Source organism: Girardinichthys multiradiatus, chromosome 4, assembly GCF_021462225.1.
Source record: "Girardinichthys multiradiatus isolate DD_20200921_A chromosome 4, DD_fGirMul_XY1, whole genome shotgun sequence".
In the NCBI taxonomy this organism is placed as follows: Eukaryota; Metazoa; Chordata; class Actinopteri; order Cyprinodontiformes; family Goodeidae; genus Girardinichthys; species Girardinichthys multiradiatus.
The window spans coordinates 18,121,238-18,148,010 of NC_061797.1; the positions used below are offsets into that span (position 1 = coordinate 18,121,238).

General features: G+C 38.0%; 1 protein-coding gene across 3 annotated transcripts; it reads right to left on the reverse strand.

Annotated features, from left to right (window-relative positions):
* tmod2 (tropomodulin 2) lies at positions 1-26,641 on the reverse strand. Of its 3 annotated transcripts, none has more exons than XM_047363724.1 (10): positions 26,488-26,641; positions 22,258-22,478; positions 21,086-21,242; positions 9,144-9,266; positions 5,868-5,942; positions 5,655-5,785; positions 5,470-5,577; positions 5,233-5,376; positions 2,327-2,471; positions 1-1,798 (listed from the first exon to the last, which is right to left on the reverse strand). In XM_047363724.1, exons 2-10 carry the CDS (start codon positions 22,381-22,383, stop codon positions 1,767-1,769), a joined length of 1,041 nt encoding a protein of 346 aa, XP_047219680.1. In that variant the 5' UTR covers positions 22,384-22,478; positions 26,488-26,641; the 3' UTR covers positions 1-1,766. The 3 variants fall into 3 exon arrangements, with proteins under 3 accessions (XP_047219680.1, XP_047219681.1, XP_047219682.1); XM_047363725.1 differs by having other exon boundaries at positions 22,258-22,474; positions 26,488-26,608; XM_047363726.1 differs by lacking the exon at positions 26,488-26,641 and adding an exon at positions 25,499-25,632.
* Positions 26,642-26,773: the final 132 nt, after the last annotated feature.

Here is a 26,773-nt window from a genome sequence, read left to right on the forward strand (position 1 = left end):
TATATATAAACATTTATTGTTGAATATATTTTATATTCAGCAGTGCTTTTTAACCTTACTTGTGTTCCTTTTTTATAATAATACACATTATTTGTGTTAACCTCTGGATGTGGAGTTCAGGTAAAAAACAAAACAAACAAAAAAAAAAAGAAATCTCAGCAGTGATTTGTGGTTGTGATACACAAGTATCAAGTATATGTGTGCATACTTTCAATTTGAGATGGCATTTTGCAGTTAATATACATGTTATGAGCTACGAAATACTAACAAGCCCAAGTAAAGGGAAAAAAAAAAAATGTTTTTTCACTTTAGGTGACTGTTTTTACATTCCTTTGTTTTCTGGTGGACAACCAGTGAGGAGGAAGTACTAGCAGATGTGGACATGGAAAATGTGCACAGATATATAAAAAAAACAGAGTACAATTATTTCCTAAGGAATGTGAAACGTTTTGGTTAACAGAGATTTGATGTTTACAAGTGAGGACGTCATGCCAGCATATAGTTCCTATAAACAGTATATACAAGGTTCAAGTAAGTCCTGGTTAAGGATCTGAAGCAGGTTAGTGGAACTGAGGACGTTTGATTTCATGCACCTGAATTCCCGACTCGGCTCTACAGCTGAACATCAGAGTGACCGTTTGTGTTGGAAAGAAGGAAAGGTTCAAATTAAAACTTTAATCTGTGAGATTTAGCTTAAAGAAACATTTTACAAGAAGCTGGAACCTGAGAAGCAAGTTTCAGACAAACCTTACGTCTCAGTAAAATAAACATATATTTGCTATAAAAGATCAAAAGAAAAGGGGGAAATAGAATTGCTTCGCTGTAAAGTTAAAACCATGGGGTTCACTGTTGAGTCTTCTGCGGTGTGTGTGTTAGTCTTTGGCATGTTTAAGCACAAAATCTTTTCTAACTGGCATCTTTCTACTGGCATCTTTTTACTCTTTTGCAAAATAAGCCCACTTTCACTTGAATCTAAACATTTTGACCAAGTTATTGTTCTTTTTGATCAAAATAATTAACATTAAAATTGCAGCTATGTCAAAACTAGATTAGAACAGTAAACAAGTAATAATTACAGTATATATTTTACACAAGGGGATAAACCGAGGTTATCTATGTGATTTTAACACACTTCAGTGAATAAGCTCAAACCAACTATTACAACACACTAGATCCAGTCCTGCCAGCTTTACAAGAAGCTTTTAATAAACACCTGCAAACCACAGGGCATGTGCAGCTTCATGCTGTCCTGCTTCATTAGCCAAGAGTCATCAGAAGAAAGCATGAAGTTCAGACAAATTCTGCCACTGACGTTATTTCAACATGAAGCTTTGATCTCCGCTGCAAAACAGAACGGACCACACGAGTCTCCAAATGTTGGTTTCGGATTTTCCTCAAAGTTGTTGTTTGTTACTTGGTGCTGTGCATGACAACTTCACATGTTTTATGGCGTCGTATAAAAGAAAGAAATGTAAAAAGTCTGGACAGGTAATAGAAGGGCTCAAAATGAGAGCAGCTGAAATGACGTGTTTAAAAACTAATGAGATTTACATCAATAACAAACATAATCGTGGATAGGGAGAGGGCTTTTCCAGTTATTTCCCTTCTTCTCTGATGAATTGTTCAGGATGAGCATGCCTTGCCCCACAGTTTGGCACAGGACTAAAACCACCACACAGTGAGATGAGATCAGGGCAATGGCTGAAATTATTCCACGTGATGAGATGAACAGGAGAATTGGCTCGGAGAAAGGTAGCGCTCTGTCTCTACTGGTCCCTCTCCACTCGTCTCCTGCGGACTAAAATGGGAAGCAAAGAAACCCCTTAAATATATCAAGAATAAACAAACGTAAGCATGCTGTATTGTGTTTAACCTTCACAGATCTGTTAGTAAGTCTTAAACAGGAGAAGTGTTATCATCAACTATGCGGCCAGAGTTTAAGCTATTTCCCCAGCGTGTGTCAGCATGTACAGAAAACAAGAAGTGAGATGTCATCACTCTTAAAGATGACTAAGTCTCAGTTTTCAAACTGTTAATGCAGTGAATGCACCATTCAGACTGTGAAAAAAGTCACGGTTATTATCAACCCCTTGACACACCCATGCATCAGACCTGAGCAATAGCAGCTGTGACAGGGGGAGGAGCTAAAAGAAAGAGGAGAGTTGGTCACTGCTGACTGATTTCTGCTGGAAACTGAACAGATGTTCATAGAAGCCAAAAAAAAACAAGTCAGGACATTTCCACATAAACAGATTCCAGCTGATAACTCATCTATTTTTTATAGAGGTTAAATAAATCCCTCTTTGTGTGTGTATATGAAACATACTGAGGTCATTGTTCTTGGTGATTGCTGCAGCAGCCCTGGACCGAGGTCCCTGCTGAGTGAAGTGGTAGCCGAACTTCACTATGCTGCTGTTCTCTTCCAGCATCTTAGCTATCTCCATCTCTACAGTGGTCCCCAGCTGCTGCCTCTGAGGAACAAACAACCACACTGAGGTCAACAGAGAACTTCAGAAAGAACAAGCTCTAATCACACTGAAACAGTTCAACTTCCTTCTTTCAGAAGTATAACAAAAATATTAACATGTGTTTTTGCCTGTTTATAAAACCCGAGTGTGTTTTTCCTTTACTTCATAACTAAAATTTGAATTAAACCTGTCAGTCTAACTTATAACTAACTATACTTAGGAGGCAAATACAGGGGTTGGACAATGAAATTGAAACACCTGGTTTTAGACCACAATAATTTATTAGTATGGTGTAGGGCCTCCTTTTGCGGCCAATTCAGCATCAATTCGTCTTGGGAATGACATATACAAGTCCTGCACAGTGGTCAGAGGGATTGTAAGCCATTCTTCTTGCAGGATAGTGGCCAGGTCACTACGTGATACTGGTGGAGGAAATCGTTTCCTGACTCGCTCCTCCAAAACACCCCAAAGTGGCTCAATAATATTTAGATCTGGTGACTGTGCAGGCCATGGGAGATGTTCAACTTCGCTTTCATGTTCATTAAACCAATCTTTCACCAGTCTTGCTGTGTGTATTGGTGCATTGTCATCCTGATACACGGCACCACCTTCAGGATACAATGTTTGAACCATTGGATGCACATGGTCTTCAAGAATGGTTCGGTAGTCCTTGGCAGTGATGCGCCCATCTAGCACAAGTATTGGACCAAGGGAATGTCATGATATGGCAGCCCAAACCATCACTGATCCACCCCCATGCTTCACTCTGGGCATGCAACAGTCTGGGTGGTATGCTTCTTTGGGGCTTCTCCACACCGTAACTCTCCCAGATGTGGGGAAACATTAAAGGTGGACTCATCAGAGAACAATACCTGTTTCACATTGTCCACAGCCCAACATTTGCGCTTCTTGCATCATTGAAACCGACGTTTGGCATTGGCATGAGTGACCAAAGGTTTGGCTATAGCAGCCCGGCCGTGTATATTGACCCTGTGGAGCTCCCGACGGACAGTTCTGGTGGAAACAGGAGAGTTGAGGTGCACATTTAATTCTGCCGTGATTTGGGCAGCCGTGGTTTTATATTTTTTGGATTCAATCTGGGTTAGCACCCAAACATCCCTTTCAGACAGCTTCCTCTTGCGTCCACAGTTAATCCTGTTGGATGTGGTTCGTCCTTCTTGGTGGTATGCTGACATTACCCTGGATACCGTGGCTCTTGATACATCACAAAGACTTGCTGTCTTGGTCACAGATGCGCCAGCAAGATGTGCACCAACAATTTGTCCTCTTTTGAACTCTGGTATGTCACCCATAATGTTGTGTGCATTTCAATATTTTGAGCAAAACTGTGCTCTTACCCTGATAATTGAACCTTCACACTCTGCTCTTACTGGTGCAATGTGCAATCAATGAAGACTGGCTACCAGGCTGGTCCGATTTAGCCATGAAACCTCCCACACTAAAATGACAGGTGTTTCAGTTTCATTGTCCAACCCCTGTAAGTTAGTTCTGTTCTACATTTACATCTTCTGTACAGACAGGCAGAGGAAGACCGTGGTCATGAAGGGATGGACATGGTCAACAACAATACTCTGGTAGGGAGACCGGTGCCTATCCCAGCTGTCATTGGGTGAGAGGTTGGACAGGTCACCCATTCATCGCAGGGCAATTTAGAGAGACCAGTTAACCTAACAGTCATGTTTCTGAGCTACCAACTGCCCCACCGTTCAGCCCCTTCATTGAACCAGAAAGCGTTAAGATGTTGCCTTCTGTTTCCCTTAGTTTCCTTGTCTCAACTGACAGGAGGCCACCTGGTGACGTCGTCTGCAGCTGTAGGAGATTTTCTTCAATGTTGCACGTTCAGAGATAGTTTTCCACATACCTTGGTTAGAACAGGCTATTTTAGCAACTGTTGCCTTTTCGATCATCTCAAATCAATCAGTCTGCCCATTATCCTCTGATAAAAAGAAAAAATTTAATCCACACAGCTAACACTTACTGAATATTTTCCATTTTTTAGACTATTCTCTGTAAACCTGAGAGATGGTTGTGCATCTAAATCCCAGTCGATTAGCAGTTTATGAAACATCAAACCAGGCAGTGTGCCGCCAACAACTGTGCCGCATTCAATCAACTAAATCTCCTGTTTTCAACAGTTTGAACTTTAGCAAGTCCTCTTCACCACATCTGGATGCACTGAGCTGCTGACATGTTATTGGCTAATTCACTATTTGTGTAAACAAGGAATTGAACAGGTAAGAAAGTGGCCTGTTCGTGCATAACTTGTAGACAATGGGAAAGGTAAAACAAGCTAAAAATATAAATATTTGTCTGCATTCTAATTTCTTCTTTCAAACTTATACAGGGCTGGAAAATACATGAATCAATTTTCATCTTCTCAGAAAGAGAGTGGCAAATCTTGGTTTGTAATTTTATAACAGTCTGTAATAAACCACTAGTAAACAGTAAACACCACTACAGAAAAATAAATGATTTTAAATTGACCAATTAACAAAACACAATTGAATGAGGAACACATTTCGAAAACTAAGAACATTTCCTTATAATTAAAAACTAAAATACAGCTAATATTACCTACATAGACAAAGATCACAGCAGATTTACAGGGTACTTCTGCTGCTCACAGAGCAAGCATATGTTTCAGAGAAAGTTTGTTTGCTTTATTTTTTATTTTCTCTCATAGTTGCGGTCACTATGTCTTGCCTAAACTCCAAAGTTAGAGTCCAAAATGTATTTTACTAACCTGGTTGTCTATCTTGATCTCGGTGAGTGTGTCATTATCTCGCAATGCTTCAACCAAAGCTTGAACTCCTGCTCCAGTGATGAAATTGGACTCCAGGTTCAAACTTCGCAGCGTCTTGTTTTCTCGCAGCATGTCACTGAACGCCTGGAAGGAGACGGAAAAGCAAAAAAAGGCGTAAATATGCAGTTACCATGTGTCAACAGAACCATTATAAGCCCACAAACCACTCCATCTCACCACAGCAACTGGGTCGTTACTCCGTGTTGCTGCCAGGCTGAACTTTGTGATGTGTGTGTTCTTCTCCATTGCTTTGGCAAAGTCTTTCAGCGTGGGAATGGGAATGTTCTGGGAGCAAATACAAATGCTGGTGTTGGTGAAAGGTTTAACTAACATGACCAAACTGAGTGTTGATTTCTGGGTACCTTGATGTTGTTAAGGTTGACCTCTTTTAAGGAGCTGTCGTTGCTTTTTATCCTCTGCAGCGTTTCTTCTACATTAGTGGGGTTGGGAGGCTCATCAAACACTGGGTTCATCTTTTCACCTTTGATCACATCTGGAACAGACCCAAAGCCAGAGGTCACAATACTTACTTTTTGGGGTACTTTTAAAGAGTAAAAAAACTGCACTGTACTCACTGTTGTAGCCCTCTTTACTTCCAGTTCCATCATATGTCTGATTACTGGTGACCAATGTGTGGACACCCAAAATAGCTGTGAACCAAAGGAGGAAAACTGGTGAGAAATAACCATGTTAGCATAAAGTCTGCAGTTCAGCGTGAAGGTAGGATGATCTAATCTGGATAGCATTGCTTAGGGGAGGTATTCTGTTGCTCAGTCAGCCTTTTTTTCTTCCTTCCATCAACACAGAGTAAAAATCAGTGCCAGGCGAAAGGCTGAGGGAAAAAAAAGAGTTTGTATTTTTCCATCCCAGGAAAGACGTGGATCAGACAGATGTAGGATCCATGCAGCTACAAATAGATTTTCTTTTGCGTAGTTAAGAGCTTTATTGCCCTGCAATTCATATCCCTTTTCACACAATATCTCATAGCTCATAATTCTAAAGTGGAAGGAAAGCAATACAATGTTTAGTTTATCTTATCTGAAAAGTGTGGCATGCCCGCCCCTGTATTGAGCCTCCTGAGTCAATGCTTTGCAGAACAACCATTTGATGCCATCACAGCTTTGCAAATCTGGAGACGGACATTTTTGCTCATTCTTCTTAATATTAATAGCTCAAACTTAGGGTGTATTCACACCAGGAAAATCCTTTGGTCCGGACCAAAAGCAGACTTTATTTTTTTAGTGAGGTGCGATTTGCTTTCACATTGTACTTTTTGCAAGTGAACTATAACTTGTAAACAAAGACATGATGGTGACGATCATTGCTCCCATTGGACAGAAATGACGGGGGCGGGACAGAGCGCAGAGCCAGAAATGTAGGAAAACATCTGTAGACGTGCTGGGTGCAGCATCTCTGTTCTGCATATTTGTGCCGTTATTACAGCTGCAATATTATTGTGAGGGTGAAGAGCAGCTCATTCAACACAGATTTCGCAAAGCTCTTTTTACAAATTTGGAACGGCGTCAGAGAATGCATGTACCCTGTCCCACAACATGCCAGTAGTGTTGCTAAGCAACAAACAGCTTATCAGGCATGACTTCTGTACATCACACACATTTGCTACCAGCTATGGTGGCTTGTTAAGTCCAAAGAGACGTTTTCTGTAGTTGGTTCAAATGGGGGCCGGTTTGTATTCAGACCATAAGCAAACCGCACCAGAGTCAGTTTGGAAGCGGACCGAGACCACCTCAAAAAGTGGGCCTCGGTCCGGTTGTTTGGTCCGGACCAGGGTTCGCTTGAGTGTATTCACATCTGTACAAAAGGTCCGGACCAAGGGGGGAAACGAACTCTGGTCCATTTAAAGCGGACCAAAAGTGGCAGGTGTGAATACAAGCTTAGACTGGATGGAGAACATCTGAGAACAGTAATCTTCTAGATTTGCTACAGATTCTCAATTGAACTCAGATATTAACATTGATTGATCCCCCGATTTCCTCAATTTTGGGAGATCAGTGATAGGCCAATACTTACATGTGAAACTGATCTTATCTACATGTCTAACCTATTGTGGAAGTTTCTTCTTAAAATGGGAAAAATGAAAGACTAAAGGAACTGCAGTGCTCTAAACGTTCCATTTATATTTGAGCACCACCACATGTGCAGTTAAAACAAGTCTGTACTGAGGTGACTGTGGCTCAGTAGGAAGAGTAGTTGTCTTGCAATCAGAAGGTTGTGGGTTCGATTCCAGCTTCCTCCTGCCATATGTCGATGTGCCCCTGGGCAAGGCACTTAACCTCAAGTTGCCTATCGATCTGCGTATTGGTGTATGAATGTGTGAGCGTTAGTGAGTGCGATTGGGTGAATGTGGCGCTAGTGTAAAGCGCTTTAAGCGGTCTATATGACTGGAAAAGCGCTATATAAGTTCAGTCCATTTACCATTTCACTGATATTGTTTAATGTTTTTCAATAAAATAATATTGGAACTTTGAAGGTGTATTGTGACCTTACAACATCTGACAGTGTCAGTTATTTAAAAATAAATCAGCAGGAATTGGCAGGTGAGGCTTTTCAAAGTTCGGTTATCGGCCAGAAAACTGCAATCAGTCCACCCCTAATCCAAACATATGAATATAATCTAATTTAAACCATCCCATTGCAGTTCTGCCTGTATGTTTACTGTGGTGTTCCTGCTGGATGGTGAACCTCTGCCCCAGTCCTAAGTGTGGTGCAGCCTATAACAGGTTGTCTATAAGTATTGCCCTCTATGTAGCTACTTTCATCTTCCCATCAACTCTGACCAGATTCCCAGTCCCTGGTAAACACATGATGCTGCCACCACCATGTTTCACTTTGGAAAATATGTGTCCAGGATGTGGGGCAGTGTTAGTTTTCTGCCACGCAATGTTTTGCATGTAGGCCAAAAAGTTCCATTTCGGTCTCATGTTTGCTGGGTCCCCTACATGGCTTGTTGCAAACAGAACTTCTTATGGCAGGGGTCTCAAACATTAGTCCTCAAGGGCCAGCATACAGCAAGTTTTAAATACACTACCTTCTCAATATACAATCGAGTTCTACAGAGTCCTACTAATGACCTAATTATCTGATTAGAGTGAACTGGGCCTGGAAAACATCTAGAAGTTGCAAGACACCAGCCCAGGAGGACTGGAGTTTGAGACCACTTACTGATGGCTTTCTATCAACAATGGTTATCTTCATGAAACTCTTCCATACAGGTTAGATTTATTGAAAGCAAAACTAATAAGTTGTCCGGTTAACAGATTCTCCCACCTGAGCGCTGGATCTCTGCAACTCCTCAAGAGTTACAATGGGCCTCTTACTGGCTTCTCCGATTCAGGCTCTCCTTGCCCAACCTGCCAGTTTAGGTGGAAGGCCATGTCTTTATGAGGTTTGCAGCTGTGCCACGATCTATTTTTAGATGATGTATTGAGCGATGCTCCGTGAGATGGTGAAATCTTTGGACATTGTTTTATAACATAACCCTGCTTTAAATGTCTCTACTGATTCCTCTGGTGGGTTCTCTGGTCTTTATAACGCTGTCGGACCACCAATGTTTTCTAACAAACCTCAAAGGCCCTCAAAGAACAGCTGCATGCGTATTAAAATTAAATTACAAAAAGGTAGACTGATGTACGTGAAAGTGTGTATATGCACGTCACACTTTTTCATGTATCAATTTCCTTCCTTTAATTTGTGCAGGTCTTTTCCACAAAAGCCCAATGAAATACATTAAAGTTTGGTAACATGAAAAAAACAAAGAGTTCAAGGGGTGTAAATACCTTTTTAAAAGTATTGAAAGTTCATGTTTATCAAATGTTTTCATACATTCTTACCTGCTAAATCGCAAAGTTCTGTATCTGTGGCACTGGAGAGAGCTTCTTCTAACTCTGGGTCAAGGGTTGTGACTTCTTGCTGGCATGTTTCTTTTGGTTTCTGCTTCGGAACAAATACTTTTCCTGTGGAGAGAGGATACAGAAAGATCAGTCCGTTAAATGAGTTAAATGAGATTGTTATTCCTATGGTGGGTTCAGTGGCTCAGGTGGGGTAGGTGTCGTCCAAGTAAACAAAGCAAAACAAGACTTCTGTACTCTGAAAATCATAAGACTGTAAAACCTCTGTGTTCTGTGAGTATGAAGGCATACAAGAAAGTAACCTAAGTGGTTTTGTACAATCTGCAACTATGGATATTCAAATATGTCTACAAATGTTCAACACAGACAACAAGATCTTAAAATGTTTTTTATTGCCTTCAAGGCTTTAAAAACTTAGTTAAGTTAAATCTGCAAAGCTACACAAATACAATGGTTTAATAATGTAAATATAAGGAATAAACATTAACATATAGGGATCTTGCTTTTTGTGAAATTTTTTTTTTTAGACCAGCTTTGGACAAAGTGTTCCTCAAAAGATATTAATGATGACCACAGGAAATGGTGTCTCCGCCTTCTGTTATTTCACACAACTTCCAACAAACAACAGCTCAGGCAAACTGAGCTGTGTGCAGCCATGAGTTTCTGATCGTGGTTCCCTGGCAACCTATCTGAGGAAAGAAATCAACAGTGCAAAGGAAGTCATGCAACAAAAACTTGAGTCTAATCTAAAGTGCAGTGCTGAGGCAACAAGCAATAACAGCCGACAGAGAAACCATGCAGTGGGAGCTCTCTGCTGCCCCCCCATATGCCTGCCCCCTTCCACAAAAAAGCTGCCAACAAAGGGCGCTCCCTCTTTCTCTTCCTTCCAAGTCATTCAAGTCACTCAAATGGTTTAAGCTGCTCCCCTGTGGGGGCTCTGGCACTTCCTGAAAGCCAGTAGACAGTAAATACAGTCATTAGGCAGCATTCAGAGCCAATCCCTCTGTGGGGACATTTAACCCAGAGAAGGGGACAAATGACAGGGACCGAAGGACTGTCAACTCAAGAATTTGTCATCTGTATGAAACAAACAATAACTGAATGAGACAGTCACATCTAGTAACAGTAATGTCTGGACAGGACATAAGATGTATGAACAACCTGGCAACATCAAGCCTAAAAAGCAGATTCCACCACAGTAACGACACAGTAATGTCTGCTGAGCTGTTTCAGAACTAACAGTCATCAATCATTTGTCTACCTGCTGCAGGTCCTAGATGTAGCCCCCATCCAGCTGACATTAACCTCAGAGAACAATTCACATTGATCTACAATGATCTACAATGATCTACAATGTTCTACAATGATCTACAATGATCTACATTGATCTACAATGTTCTACAATGTTCTACAATGATCTACAATGATCTACAATGTTCTACATTGATCTACAATGTTCTACAATGTTCTACAATGATCTACAATGATCTACAATGATCTACAATGTTCTACATTGATCTACAATGTTCTACAATGTTCTACAATGTTCTACATTGATCTACAATGTTCTACAATGATCTACAATGATCTACAATGTTCTACAATGTTCTACAATGATCTACAATGATCTACAATGTTCTACAATGTTCTACAATGATCTACAATGTTCTACATTGATCTACAATGTTCTACAATGTTCTACAATGATCTACAATGATCTACAATGTTCTACATTGATCTACAATGATCTACAATGATCTACAATGTTCTACAATGATCTACAATGATCTACAATGTTCTACAATGATCTACATTGATCTACATTGATCTACAATGTTCTACAATGTTCTACAATGATCTACAATGATCTACAATGTTCTACATTGATCTACAATGTTCTACAATGTTCTACAATGATCTACAATGATCTACAATGATCTACAATGTTCTACATTGATCTACAATGTTCTACAATGTTCTACAATGTTCTACATTGATCTACAATGTTCTACAATGATCTACAATGATCTACAATGTTCTACAATGTTCTACAATGATCTACAATGATCTACAATGTTCTACAATGTTCTACAATGATCTACAATGTTCTACATTGATCTACAATGTTCTACAATGTTCTACAATGATCTACAATGATCTACAATGTTCTACATTGATCTACAATGATCTACAATGATCTACAATGTTCTACAATGATCTACAATGATCTACATTGATCTACAATGTTCTACAATGTTCTACAATGATCTACAATGATCTACAATGTTCTACATTGATCTACAATGTTCTACAATGTTCTACAATGATCTACAATGATCTACAATGATCTACAATGTTCTACATTGATCTACAATGTTCTACAATGTTCTACAATGTTCTACATTGATCTACAATGATCTACAATGATCTACAATGATCTACAATGTTCTACAATGATCTACAATGATCTACAATGTTCTACAATGTTCTACAATGATCTACAATGTTCTACAATGATCTACAATGATCTACAATGATCTACAATGTTCTACAATGATCTACAATGATCTACAATGTTCTACAATGTTCTACAATGATCTACAATGTTCTACAATGATCTACAATGATCTACAATGTTCTACAATGTTCTACAATGTTCTACATTGATCTACAATGTTCTACAATGTTCTACAATGATCTACAATGATCTACAATGTTCTACAATGTTCTACAATGTTCTACAATGATCTACAATGTTCTACAATGTTCTACAATGATCTACAATGATCTACATTGATCTACAATGTTCTACATTGATCTACAATGTTCTACAATGATCTACAATGTTCTACAATGATCTACAATGTTCTACAATGTTCTACAATGATCTACAATGATCTACATTGATCTACAATGTTCTACATTGATCTACAATGTTCTACAATGTTCTACAATGATCTACAATGATCTACATTGATCTACAATGATCTACAATGATCTACAATGTTCTACATTGATCTACAATGATCTACAATGATCTACATTGATCTACAATGTTCTACATTGATCTACAATGATCTACAATGATCTACAATGATCTACATTGATCTACAATGATCTACAATGATCTACAATGTTCTACATTGATCTACAATGATCTACAATGATCTACATTGATCTACAATGTTCTACATTGATCTACAATGTTCTACAATGTTCTACAATGATCTACAATGATCTACATTGATCTACAATGTTCTACATTGATCTACAATGTTCTACATTGATCTACAATGATCTACAATGATCTACAATGTTCTACATTGATCTACAATGTTCTACATTGATCTACAATGATCTACAATGTTCTACAATGATCTACAATGTTCTACATTGATCTACAATGTTCTACAATAATCTACAATGATCTACATTGATCTACAATGATCTACAATGATCTACAATGATCTACAATGTTCTACATTGATCTACAATGATCTACAATGGTCTACAATGATCTACATTGATCTACAATGATCTACAATGATCTACAATGATCTACAATGATCTACAATGATCTACATTGATCTACAATGATCTACAATGATCTACAATGATCTACAATGTTCTACATTGACCTACAATGATCTACAATGTTCTACAATGTTCTACAATGTTCTACATTGATCTACAATGTTCTACAATGATCTACATTGATCTACAATGTTCTACAATGATGTACAATGATCTACATTGATCTACAATGTTCTACAATGATGTACAATGATCTAAATTGATCTACAATGTTCTACAATGATCTACAATGATCTACAATGATCTACATTGATCTACAATGATGTACAATGATCTACATTGATCTACAATGTTCTACAATGATCTACAATGTTCTACATTGATCTACAATGTTCTACAATGATGTACAATGATCTACATTGATCTACAATGTTCTACAATGATCTACAATGTTCTACAATGATCTACAATGATCTACATTGATCTACAATGATCTACATTGATCTACAATGATGTACAATGATCTACATTGATCTACAATGTTCTACAATGATGTACAATGTTCTACATTGATCTACAATGTTCTACATTGACCTACAATGATCTACAATGTTCTACAATGTTCTACAATGTTCTACATTGATCTACAATGTTCTACAATGATCTACATTGATCTACAATGTTCTACAATGATGTACAATGATCTACATTGATCTACAACGTTCTACATTGATCTACATTGATCTACAATGTTCTACAATGTTCTACAATGATCTACATTGATCTACAATGTTCTACAATGATCTACATTGATCTACAATGTTCTACAATGTTCTACAATGATCTACATTGATCTACAATGTTCTACAATGATCTACAATGTTCTACAATGATGTACAATGATCTACATTGATCTACAATGTTCTACAATGATCTACAATGATCTACAATGATCTACATTGATCTACAATGATGTACAATGATCTACATTGATCTACAATGTTCTACAATGATGTACAATGTTCTACATTGATCTACAATGTTCTACAATGATGTACAATGATCTACATTGATCTACAATGTTCTACAATGATCTACAATGTTCTACAATGATCTACAATGATCTACATTGATCTACAATGATCTACATTGATCTACAATGATGTACAATGATCTACATTGATCTACAATGTTCTACAATGATGTACAATGATCTACATTGATCTACAATGTTCTACAATGATCTACAATGTTCTACAATGATCTACAATGTTCTACAATGATCTACAATGATCTACATTGATCTACAATGATCTACATTGATCTACAATGATGTACAATGTTCTACATTGATCTACAATGTTCTACAATGATGTACAATGTTCTACATTGATCTACAATGTTCTACAATGATGTACAATGATCTACATTGATCTACAATGTTCTACAATGATGTACAATGATCTACATTGATCTACAATGATCTACAATGATGTACAATGATCTACATTGATCTACAATGTTCTACAATGATGTACAATGATCTACATTGATCTACAATGTTCTACAATGATGTACAATGATCTACATTGATCTACAATGATGTACAATGATCTACAATGATGTACAATGATCTACATTGATCTACAATGATCTACAATGATGTACAATGATCTACATTGATCTACAATGTTCTACAATGATGTACAATGTTCTACATTGATCTACAATGTTCTACAATGATGTACAATGATCTACATTGATCTACAATGTTCTACAATGATGTACAATGATCTACATTGATCTACAATGATCTACAATGATCTACAATGTTCTACAATGATCTACAATGTTCTACAATGTTCTACAATGATCTACATTGATCTACAATGTTCTACAATGATCTACATTGATCTACAATGTTCTACAATGATGTACAATGTTCTACATTGATCTACAATGTTCTACAATGATGTACAATGATCTACATTGATCTACAATGTTCTACAATGATCTACAATGTTCTACAATGTTCTACAATGATCTACATTGATCTACAATGTTCTACAATGATGTACAATGATCTACATTGATCTACAATGTTCTACAATGATCTACAATGTTCTACATTGATCTACAATGTTCTACAATGATGTACAATGATCTACATTGATCTACAATGTTCTACAATGATCTACAATGATCTACAATGTTCTACAATGATGTACAATGATCTACATTGATCTACAATGTTCTACAATGATCTACAATGTTCTACAATGTTCTACAATGATCTACATTGATCTACAATGTTCTACAATGATGTACAATGATCTACATTGATCTACAATGATCTACAATGATGTACAATGATCTACATTGATCTACAATGTTCTACAATGATGTACAATGTTCTACATTGATCTACAATGTTCTACAATGATGTACAATGATCTACAATGTTCTACAATGTTCTACAATGTTCTACAATGTTCTACAATGATCTACATTGATCTACAATGTTCTACAATGATCTACAATGTTCTACAATGTTCTACAATGATCTACATTGATCTACAATGTTCTACAATGATGTACAATGATCTACATTGATCTACAATGATCTACAATGATGTACAATGATCTACATTGATCTACAATGTTCTACAATGATGTACAATGTTCTACATTGATCTACAATGTTCTACAATGATGTACAATGATCTACAATGTTCTACAATGATCTACAATGTTCTACATTGATCTACAATGTTCTACAATGATGTACAATGATCTACATTGATCTACAATGATCTACAATGTTCTACAATGATCTACATTGATCTACAATGTTCTACAATGATGTACAATGATCTACATTGATCTACAATGTTCTACAATGATGTACAATGATCTACAATGTTCTACAATGATCTACAATGTTCTACATTGATCTACAATGTTCTACAATGATGTACAATGATCTACATTGATCTACAATGATCTACAATGTTCTACAATGATCTACATTGATCTACAATGTTCTACAATGATGTACAATGATCTACATTGATCTACAATGTTCTACAATGATGTACAATGATCTAAAATGTTCTACAATGTTCTACAATGATCTACATTGATCTACAATGTTCTACAATGATGTACAATGATCTACATTGATCTACAATGATCTACAATGTTCTACAATGATCTACATTGATCTACAATGTTCTACAATGATGTACAATGATCTACATTGATCTACAATGTTCTACAATGATGTACAATGATCTACATTGATCTACAATGTTCTACAATGATGTACAATGATCTACATTGATCTACAATGTTCTACAATGATCTACAATGATCTACAATGTTCTACAATGATCTACAATGTTCTACAATGTTCTACAATGATCTACATTGATCTACAATGTTCTACAATGATCTACATTGATCTACAATGTTCTACAATGATGTACAATGTTCTACATTGATCTACAATGTTCTACAATGATGTACAATGATCTACATTGATCTACAATGTTCTACAATGATCTACAATGTTCTACAATGTTCTACAATGATCTACATTGATCTACAATGTTCTACAATGATGTACAATGATCTACATTGATCTACAATGTTCTACAATGATCTACAATGTTCTACATTGATCTACAATGTTCTACAATGATGTACAATGTTCTACATTGATCTACAATGTTCTACAATGATCTACAATGATCTACAATGTTCTACAATGATCTACAATGATCTACATTGATCTACAATGTTCTACAATGATCTACATTGATCTACAATGTTCTACAATGATATACAATGTTCTACATTGATCTACAATGTTCTACATTGATCTACAATGTTCTACAATGATGTACAATGTTCTACATTGATCTACAATGTTCTACAATGATCTACAATGTTCTACATTGATCTACAATGTTCTACAATGATGTACAATGATCTACATTGATCTACAATGTTCTACAATGATCTACAATGTTCTACAATGATGTACAATGTTCTACAATGATCTACAATGTGAAAATTAGGGCGGCACACCATATCAAAACACATAATCATCATCGTAACATCAGCGTGTAAAATATAAATATTATTATTGTCAATAATAATATCAATATTATTACTTAATTTTAAGAAGCACAACCATCTCCAGAGGCTCCTTTATCACCTTGCCCTGCTTTTAAGTCCATGGCTCTAAAATCCCCGACAGATGCATGCAAAAGAGATTGTACTCTCAATAACACTGAAGTACCTACACATCTTCATGAATGCTATATGCTAGATTTTTTGCTGAAATACAATTTTGTTTGAGTGGTTGTTCAATTTAATGTGACTGCCATCAGACTTCAGTCTGAATGGTTCACGACCCCAAAGTGACCTGCATGCCCAGAAGGAGAATGTAGACGTTACACAGCAGTGCACAGTGAGCCTCTGTGTTATTATGATGTTGTTGAGCAATGGGAGCCAACAATATTAAAAAAAGAAAACAAAAAAAAGAGCACAACTATTAACTACGGCCTTTAGTGAAGCAGCACTGCTACATATGCAGAGAGGTCTGTGTGGATGCGTAGTCCGTCTCCAGATTCACAAATGAAATGAAATGTGACATGAGCGTTCAGACTGCGGACGCTTGTAAAACTATCGGATACGTATCCCACTTAGTACCACATATGAAGGTGGCACAATTCTGATTTTTTGGAGGTGAAAAGAACAGAATTGGGACATTCTGCCTGCCATGAAAAAGTCGGATATGGGTCGCATTTGCCTGCAGCGTGAACGTAGCCTAGATACTCCTAATTATTCACTACACAGGATAGGTGTGTATGTTACCTACAAATACACAATCCAGGAGAGGTGAACTGCATTTTGGAATGCTAACATGCTGTCTTTGGAATGCTTTTTAGCCGACCAGAGCAAAATACATGGGGTAAGATCAAAAACTAAGCCAAATCACACATTCCCACAATGTTTATCAGATCTTCTGTGCTTTCAAACATGTGCAATTTAAAAGCATAACAGATTTTCTTTTTATTTTACCACAGATTCTAAGCTTTAGTGACTACAACATGAGTTAATAAGGCCAACAAACTCTAGAGCCACTAAAAAGAAGAACAATAAGCACAGCTCTACTACAGTGAAATTAAGTCATTACAGAGCTGCTGTGGTTTCTACTGTATTTGAGTTAAGCTGTTTTCCACTGACATTATTCACATTATTTGACCTTAAGCCTAACTCAAACTCACATTAGATATCAGCAGGGGGCGAGTGTAACAAGGAGAGAAGCCACTACATTCCTCCGAACCACCAGCCGACAGTGATCCAAGTTTTCCATGTTGTCATTGGGAGTTATTGCACACATGCACAGACTTTAATTTCTAACATGCTGTGGTATATCAGGGAAAGATGTCCATTCTGTTCGCTCTACACTGAGAGAGTTGCTTTTTACATCTTGAGGTCTCACACGAAAAGATTCCTTCCTCTCTGTGGAGGAGATTTTCCACTCAACGTCGTATGAATGAGACAAAAAAAAACAGTACCCAAATAATTGGTTATGATTACCAGAAATCCAGTAAGAATAGAGCAGATTTGTGTTTAGGTTATTATCAGGTTGAGTTTTACATTTTTACAGCAGTCAGTCTGGTTCTGCAGGTATTTTCAAAGAGAAACATCCTCCCTGAACCTATTTCCTGACTACAGTCACAAATCCAAACAAAGTACGTTTCCATGTGGATTGCTGTTTCATTAAAGACTGATGAGATGCTATGCTGCGCACTTAAAGCCTTATAAAACCCCCTAAGTGATGGTAAAACAGGAATGGTTGCAATCCTGACAGCTTATGACATTAATGAAAACAGCATCCCATTTCCTTAAAGTTAAAGATCGGCTAAGAATTTTTGTAAAGTTTGTTTGTTCACAGCTGAACATTGCTAATAACCGAGCAAACCAAAACTAAGAACAAAAAGTATTTAAGATTTACTCCAATTCAAACAGGCTAAAGCCTCAATTTGCAGAGCCGCTTCTGAGACAGAAGATTTTAAAGCAGTCGAGATTTACAGATCCCTGGAAACTAAAGCCTTTGCAAACGTCTTTATGAGTCTGCCAAAGCTATGGCATTCAGCATGTTGCACATTGATGACTTCTCTGTTCCTGCTCTTCACACTCTTCTAACAAGCCTAGGAAAGTGACGGGAAGAGCCGCACTGAAAGTGAGATTTGTATCAGTGAGATTACCAACTATATTAAGTGACAGCCGTAATTTAAGACAAGCCTCCTAGAATTACATGTTTCTTTACACCAACATAAAGTTAGGATAATAATTCAGATTAGTGGTGGTTAGGATTAGAATGGCAGCTAAATTTCTTACACTTTTACATCATATGGACGGCTACAGGATCTTGGCATAATATTTGACTATGACACGATTGCTGAAAATTGCAATAAAAATATCGATTAGGAGCAACCCTCATTTTCTACAAACCTTTCTTCCTTTAGCATTACACAGGTCTGCACCAATCTCCATGAGCTTTAGCATGTCAGCTATTAAAGTAACGCTACTAGTGTGGACATTAAGAGAAGATGGACTCCATTCAACTGACCAGGTATAGTCCAAGTAGGCCTTTGGGTTTGCGATATTGCACACGCTGATACTGTGATGACGACTGTTATTTAATATGTCGTGCAGCTTTAATGCTTAAGCTAACTGAACAGCCCATGTTTAACTCCTGAGGGTTTAACTGTACTGAAGGTATCAAGACGAGAAAAACTGGATCTTTTACTTTAGTTCATCGCTGGCATGCCATCATGGATATTTTTCAGCTGTCAATCTGTACCACCGCAAAAAGCACGCTAAATTACATCAAATACAACCAAAATGATTAGAGAAAACTGACTGAGTTGCTAAAATGCTTTAAGAGCTTTTTTTCTCACATTTGGCTCAAACAATAAAACGACAGAAGCATGAGAATGGGTCTTAACAAACACATCTACTGACTACCAGTAATAACAGCACATGTTCAATATGTTAAGTAGTAAACTGGGTTCAACCTCTGAAGCTCCCTGCCTCCCATCACTTGGTACAAACGTTCCTCCAGCACATTGCTGCATGTTGCATAGGAGCAGACATAAACAGACAGTAGAGCAGTAATTACTGCTGTGTGTTCTCCCGATACACCCTGAAGGCCTATCTCCACAGAAATCTAGTTATTAGCATGTGATAACAACTGATCAGTTGTGACTCAGGTGTCATTATTCAAAAGAAGGCAGAAAAACCTGCAACTCATCATTGATGATAGGTTTCTGTTATGTAAACATTTAGATTCAGTTCCACTAAAAATACTGCAGTGTCACAGAATTAATGTCTGAGCTGCACAGGTCGAAATACACAAATTAACTTAGTATTAACTTATTTTATAGTAGCAAAAACCCAACAAGTACTTTAAAATGTAACCAAAACGTGTACGTGTAGGCAGGTTAAAAGAAGAAGAGCATAAAAGAAGAATTCAGCTTTTATTATTTATCATCTCTTGAATCACTTTTTAGTCAAGTAAAAGTTTACTACTTCAAACATCATTTTATACTACAGGGTAAGCCCAGGCTGAGGTTGAGCAGAGGGAATTTGGGAGGACAGTAGTGAGTGTTTTGGTTACATGACGATGCTAGGATAACAATGCCACTGAGGTAATCTTTTGTATGCAGAAACCCTGGAAAAAAAAAATATGGAGGATCATAAATCCAGCCAAACCCAGCAGGACTAAGCCTTTAAAACTAGTTCTAAGTGTAATTCTACCTAACCTTACCAAACAATAAAGAGAAACAGTGTACTCAGGTAAACATCCAGTAACTCTTTATTATAAATACGCTTTACTAATGACCCGGCTAGAATGTTTGTGGATACAGTTTAACCAGTTTACCTTAATAAATGGACCAAAACCAGGGTTTGGATTCTGCAGCAGACTGGAGTTTGGAACACCACCAGCATGGCAATTCTGCACTAAGCTACTGTAAAAGTTAGCTCAGTATGATTTGAAGCTTTAAACTCTTGAAAAGTACATACAGGCAGTCTGAAGACTTAAAGCTAGATTGTGGGCGAAAGATCGTGAATCAAGGTCAGTAATCCCCTCAAGTGAGTGGATCTGGGTCTTTTTTCCTGTTCACAAGAACAAATCACTGTCTCACTATAAGCACCATTTATACCTTCTGTCCCGTTTTCTTCATCAGATTTACAGTATCAATGAGCCAAAGAAAACAAAAAACAATCAGGCAGCTCTGGTAGCACAACAAAGTTAATGGGAGAGCCTTAAGTATAACATCCTACTCCCAAGAGAAACCCAGACACACCTTTTTTCTCCCCAGTGAAGGGCACGATATCGTCTCTGTCTTTGTACTCTATGGCTTCCTTCTCCAGGTATTTCAGCAGTCCTTCCCTGTTGAATGTTCCAGTGGCTGTCTTGTTGGTCTGATCTTTCTGCCGTAAGCCGGCTGGAAGAAGAGCATTCTGCAGAGAGTGGACAAGGAGGATTTTGAAGCTACGTGCCATGACTATGTTTTAACATTTTATTGTTTCTGAAGAAACATCTCATTCATGCAGTTAAGGAACATCGTGGAATAACTATCACACTTAGAAAGAAAAACAAAGGGATAGATTGCTTTATTATTATTTAGTTTCTTCCAGACAGTGTTTCTAGGATTCTCCATTACCATAGTACAAGACTTAAAACAGATTACGCTGGAATATGCTACCAAGATTTCCTTCAGCAAACTCCTGCCAGAGGCAGAGCTATGAGCAAATGTTTAAACATGGATTTAAAGGTAGAAATTGAAATAAAAGCTCCTTAAACCTGAAAGAAAATCAGTCCATAAACCAGTTTACCTGGATCCAATTGGCTTAGCTAAAAATGCTGAAGAACGTAAACCTGAAACACTAAAGGATGCATGCTAGAAAATGTTTGTCCGGCCTGTTTGTCTCAAACCAAATACAATGCTTCTTTCATTACGCACATGACTTTACTTTGTTCTTGAAATGCAACAGAGAAGTCTTTCTCCACTGTTGCTCAGTGCTTCCTGTTGTCCTTGTGAGGGTATTTGTCACCATCACATAAAAAGGTCATTAAATAAAGCATCCGCCCGTTGTAGAGGCCTTTCGTTATATTTCTACAGCTTAAAAAATAGCTATTGCAACACGCCATAGGAGAATGCTGCAGATTGAACGTATTGTTCTAATTATAAAAGCTTCATAGTGAGAGGTATAAACCTATACGAGTGAAATTCAAAGCATTCCAGAGGAATCAACAGGAAATGACAATCATTAGGAGAGGGATTTCCTACAATGTCTTAACCATGTGACTGTCATATCCAGTTAAATTAGAAGAATTATCTTTACTTAACAAAATAAATAAGGAAGGTAAAATTTGTAGGTCCTAAATCTGTTATTTTAATAAATTCCTCTGCCACAGGCAGTCCCTTCCCACTGAAGAGCCATGAAGCTCCCCCAGCCCTCACCGGGCCCTAACCTCAGGGTCCACTTCCTCGAGGACCGTCTCCAGCTGTTTGAGCTCCTCCTCTGAGAGCTTGTTAAGGATTTCATCTTCGTCGATATCCTTGTACTTCTCAAGGTCCTTCTTAAATGACAGCGCCATGGTGGCTATAGCTTGCTAGGCAACACCGAACAGCAAACTGCAGCCACTCTGTTCCTGCACACTCTTTCTGCTGCAGATCAGCGAGGAGGGACTACCTGCGGGCAAGAAACAAGGAATTAATTAGCTTACCGTGTCAGATTGTGCAGTAGAGGCACATCCTCACTCAAGATAAACAATGTTAACCCATGCTTGTGTAACAATAGTAAAAAACAGCTGTGCTGGAAAACAGCCTCGTCCTCACAGTGATGCAACACACAGCTGGAAAAAAGGACGAACTTTCTCAGGCTCTGACAAATCATCGGACTACTCCCATAAGGATGAGAAAATAAACTCTTCCTCAGTGGAAATGATATGTAAAACATTATCAACTTCAAAGAAAAAACAAAGCTTTTAATGATTTTGCAAATTCAGATGGACACTTTTATTTTGGGACTAAAGGATTAAACATAAAAAAACAATGGTTAACATTAAATAAACTGTAGATAAGTAGATGAGTAAGAGCCTGAATGGGTGTACAGTCAAACTAAATGAGGAGGACTCTGACTCCAGTTCCCTCTCCCACGCCACAGTTTAAATCTTATGATAACCTCATCATTTCCAGATCACCAGCAGGACTTTGCCAAAGGTCCTCCTCCTTATCACACAAGAGCGTTTGTTTATACATAGACTCACAAATGTAGCATTCTAAACATCTAAAGGAGTGGTATTTTGCAGGTCAATCTAAATGTGGTTTTTATGTATCTGATAATTTTATATTTGTGGCAGGAGAGCTGAGCTGGGAATCCTGACAACTGATGTCAAGCTACAGGGAATTGTATTTACTTACCATCTACAAACTCAAAAACAAACAAAACAAAATCAACTCTGTGTTTCTTTTTTACAGAGGACTATTCCAACATGTGGTGCTAGCTCCTCGGAGGTGCCCGACTGATTTTTCTTTCTGTGCAGAGAGCTCTCTAAAAAGTCTAATTGCATTCGTCTCCTAGACTGTGCAGCTCCTTGTGTCCATAGTCTCCTCGGCCAACTCTGCCCCTCACCTCCTGCGTTACTCTGCTGCATCTATTTGTGAAGCTGGCTGCCAGCAGATGAAGTTGAGCTTAAATGTCACAACTATAATCAAAGCAAATATAATATAATGGTCTACAGCATAAATCTCTACCAAATGCTCTGCTGCACTGGAGATTAAACTGTCTATGAAAACCAGATTAAGGACAGTTCAATCATCTTGAACCTGCTTTGCGTTTAGTGGTGCCTCATGGTTTGGACAGTAAACCAATTAATACAGACACTGAAAAAAAAAGTTATCATAATTCCCATGTAATTAAAATTAGCAACCAGAACATAACAACACAGAGGACAATCATATAAATCTAAAGTTAACAACTGAGCTGTGCTGAATAGGCAGGGGCAATTAGTATGATCAAGGTATAAGAAGATTTTTAAAAGTTATGGTTTCTAAATCACAGAAAGAGTTTCTGTCATATTGTTCCTATGAAGTTATTTTAATGAGATAACAGAGAACGGACCAGAGTGACCAGAGGTTTTCCCAACTGCATGGAGTACTGAGCTGGGCCAAAACTACCGCTACAATTAGTTGGTGTTTATTCTAGATTTATAGTTTTTTAGTATCAAACAAAAGCAGTTCATCATGCTATACGTTTTTGTTTTAATTTTGTTCTGAAACACTGTGATTCCGAGCTATTTTTGTACCTTCAGAATCTCCCTACCTGCTCATAGCTAGTGCTACCAATTTTTTTACTTTTATCCTCTGGCAAAAAGAAATCCAAATAACATGGAAATGAAACCAAATAATGCAGTAAATGTAGGTGCTGTTAAACATCTGTACCATTTGTTTCTAACAACATCACAAGCCATTGCAGCTTGTTTCGGAAAAAAAGACGTTTTGCATATTCCCCAATAAGTACAAAAGAATACTGCAACACCTGCAAATAGATCAGAAACATTTAAGGCTATCAAGCCCGGTCAGGTTAGGTCAAAATAACTATTTGTGTAAATACAACCCAACTTTCTCTTATGCTCATGTTCACGATGCATCATTCATGCCGTTCCACGGGCACTGCATTGTAAGTGCAGCCCAGTGGTTTCAAGTGTGCAGACAGAGGAGTAATGGAGCATGCATACAGGGATAATGATGGCAATGGGTGGGCTCAAGCTGAGGTGGAAACACTGAGAGGATACATTAGGCCAATCTGATTGATTCCTTTCTCCCTCTCCTCTGTTAATCCTTCAGGACAACAACAGATGGCTCAACGCCAGCAAAACAGCAAACTTGTGAGCTCAACACTCACCTTGACCTTTCCTTTGCTGAATTGTGGACTCTGACTAGTAGAAAGAGCCACAAATCTAACAACTTAATGTCATTTGACAGGCTACATGTTTTCCACATTTTTTTCCCCAGACTGCAGCCGTCACGGTGATCTCGAGGTCAAAGCACATGACCCCCGTTAGTGGAAACAACAGATTCCCTTTAACACTTATCTTTATTTCTTTCAACAAATATCCGATTTTTCTCGGCTATGCATACCTGAAAGACTAAGGCTGCGAGAAGAATAATCTGTAGCTCAAAGATGAGACACGAAGTAGTGAGTAGAATTTAACTATTACGGAACAACGCCCAGAGCATGCAGACTATATTTAGAACAACCCAGCTATAATGCCCATGGGACTCATCACTGAACTTCCTCCTCCAGTTTTACTCTCCTCTCTCTGTCTCTCTCCACCCTGTTGTTACTCTCCTTGCTGGTTTCTATCTTCAGTCTCCAGAGGTGAACAGCAGTGGGAGAGAAATGATAGAAAACAGATGGAGTGAGATAGCAACACAACATGATCTGAAAACCATAAAAAGGAAATCAGGTGTCTAAACTGTAACTTCGCAGATGTAAAAATCCTTTTTTAAGTGAGGCACTGACCAGGACATGCATGTTTCTTCAGGTTTTGTATAAACGTAACGATTCCCAGACAGGAAGTGGGGTGTTTTTCTAACAAACACACATAATTTGTACATTTCCCAGCAGTCCAAATCCACGCTATAATATCACATACAAGGAGTGGCTTCACTCCCCACTGAAAAGGTATGCGGATAAAAACTACATACCTTTTCATTTGCGGCTGAAGAGAAAGTGGTACAGTAAGAAGGATCGCCACAAATCTGAAGTCAGCATCCAGCAAAGGACATTTCTACCTAACATATTATAATATCTACCTCACAGCATATATACAAGGCAACCAGGCTTCAGGCTTTAAAGAGAAACTTCTTTAAGACTTGGACCACACCCTTCATTCACAACTCAGCTCTGCAGTTCAAACTGTCTTTGTAGACACACAAATAGCTCTTGAACAGGGGATGGGTTAGAAGACTTGCTGACCAAGGTGCAACAGAACAATCAGTAAAACTGATAAAACCACGTTTTGTCATAACATCCATACTGGTGTGACTCATCCCACCAGAAACATACACCTTTGTAAGATGTACCCTGAAAGTCATTTCATAGTTCAGCAGACAAACACAGAGGGGAAACGTCTAACAGTGTCTTTGTACCAGGGATGGACAAAAAATTAAATCTTCCATACTTTACATTAGATTTAAAAAAAAAAAAATTCCCTCACATGTCCTGGAATGACAAGAGACTGCCTAGCACCGACATAAAATCCTACCAGAAAACACGGCTAATCACATATACACCAGAAATGTTACTTTGGTGACACCTTAACTGTCATATTGTGAAGAAACAACGGACTATCGAAAGGCGTTAGCTAACTCCTCCTGACATGTTTATGACTGAGAACTGACAATAAATATGTTGATGGCAATTATCACCAGCAGGCGAAACCTCCCACTACTTCTGTAGAAGTCACAACCAAACAAAGCCATTTACGGGACACTTTCGCTGGTAACTAGGCTACATTTATCGGATGCAGAACACCGTGAATGAGATATACAAGCTAACACGCTAACCATTACAGATGACTCGAGTCGCTAGCCGCTGAGCTAAACCTAACAGCGGTAACACTCTGCAGTTGGCCTTATTAACATTGAATTCAATGTGGTTATTTCACTTCACGCAGAGAAACTACCTTCCTTACCCGAGTTAAAAGACACGTCGCTGAGTTAAACTCCGAATAGCACCAGACTTCCAAGTAGCTGCGGCGACGGCGACTCCTGTGTGTGTAGGGCTTGTCACTCGGTCCGACCAAGGGCGGTAACACAGGAAGAGGGAACAGAAGGGCCCTGTGATGGACGTCGATAGGAACCAATAGAAAGAGGGAATGTCCCATCTAAACCAATGGCGTAATTTGTCCCTCCCTCTCAGCAATAAATGCAATAAAATAAAAATAAAAATAAAATAAAATAAAATAAAATAAAATAAAA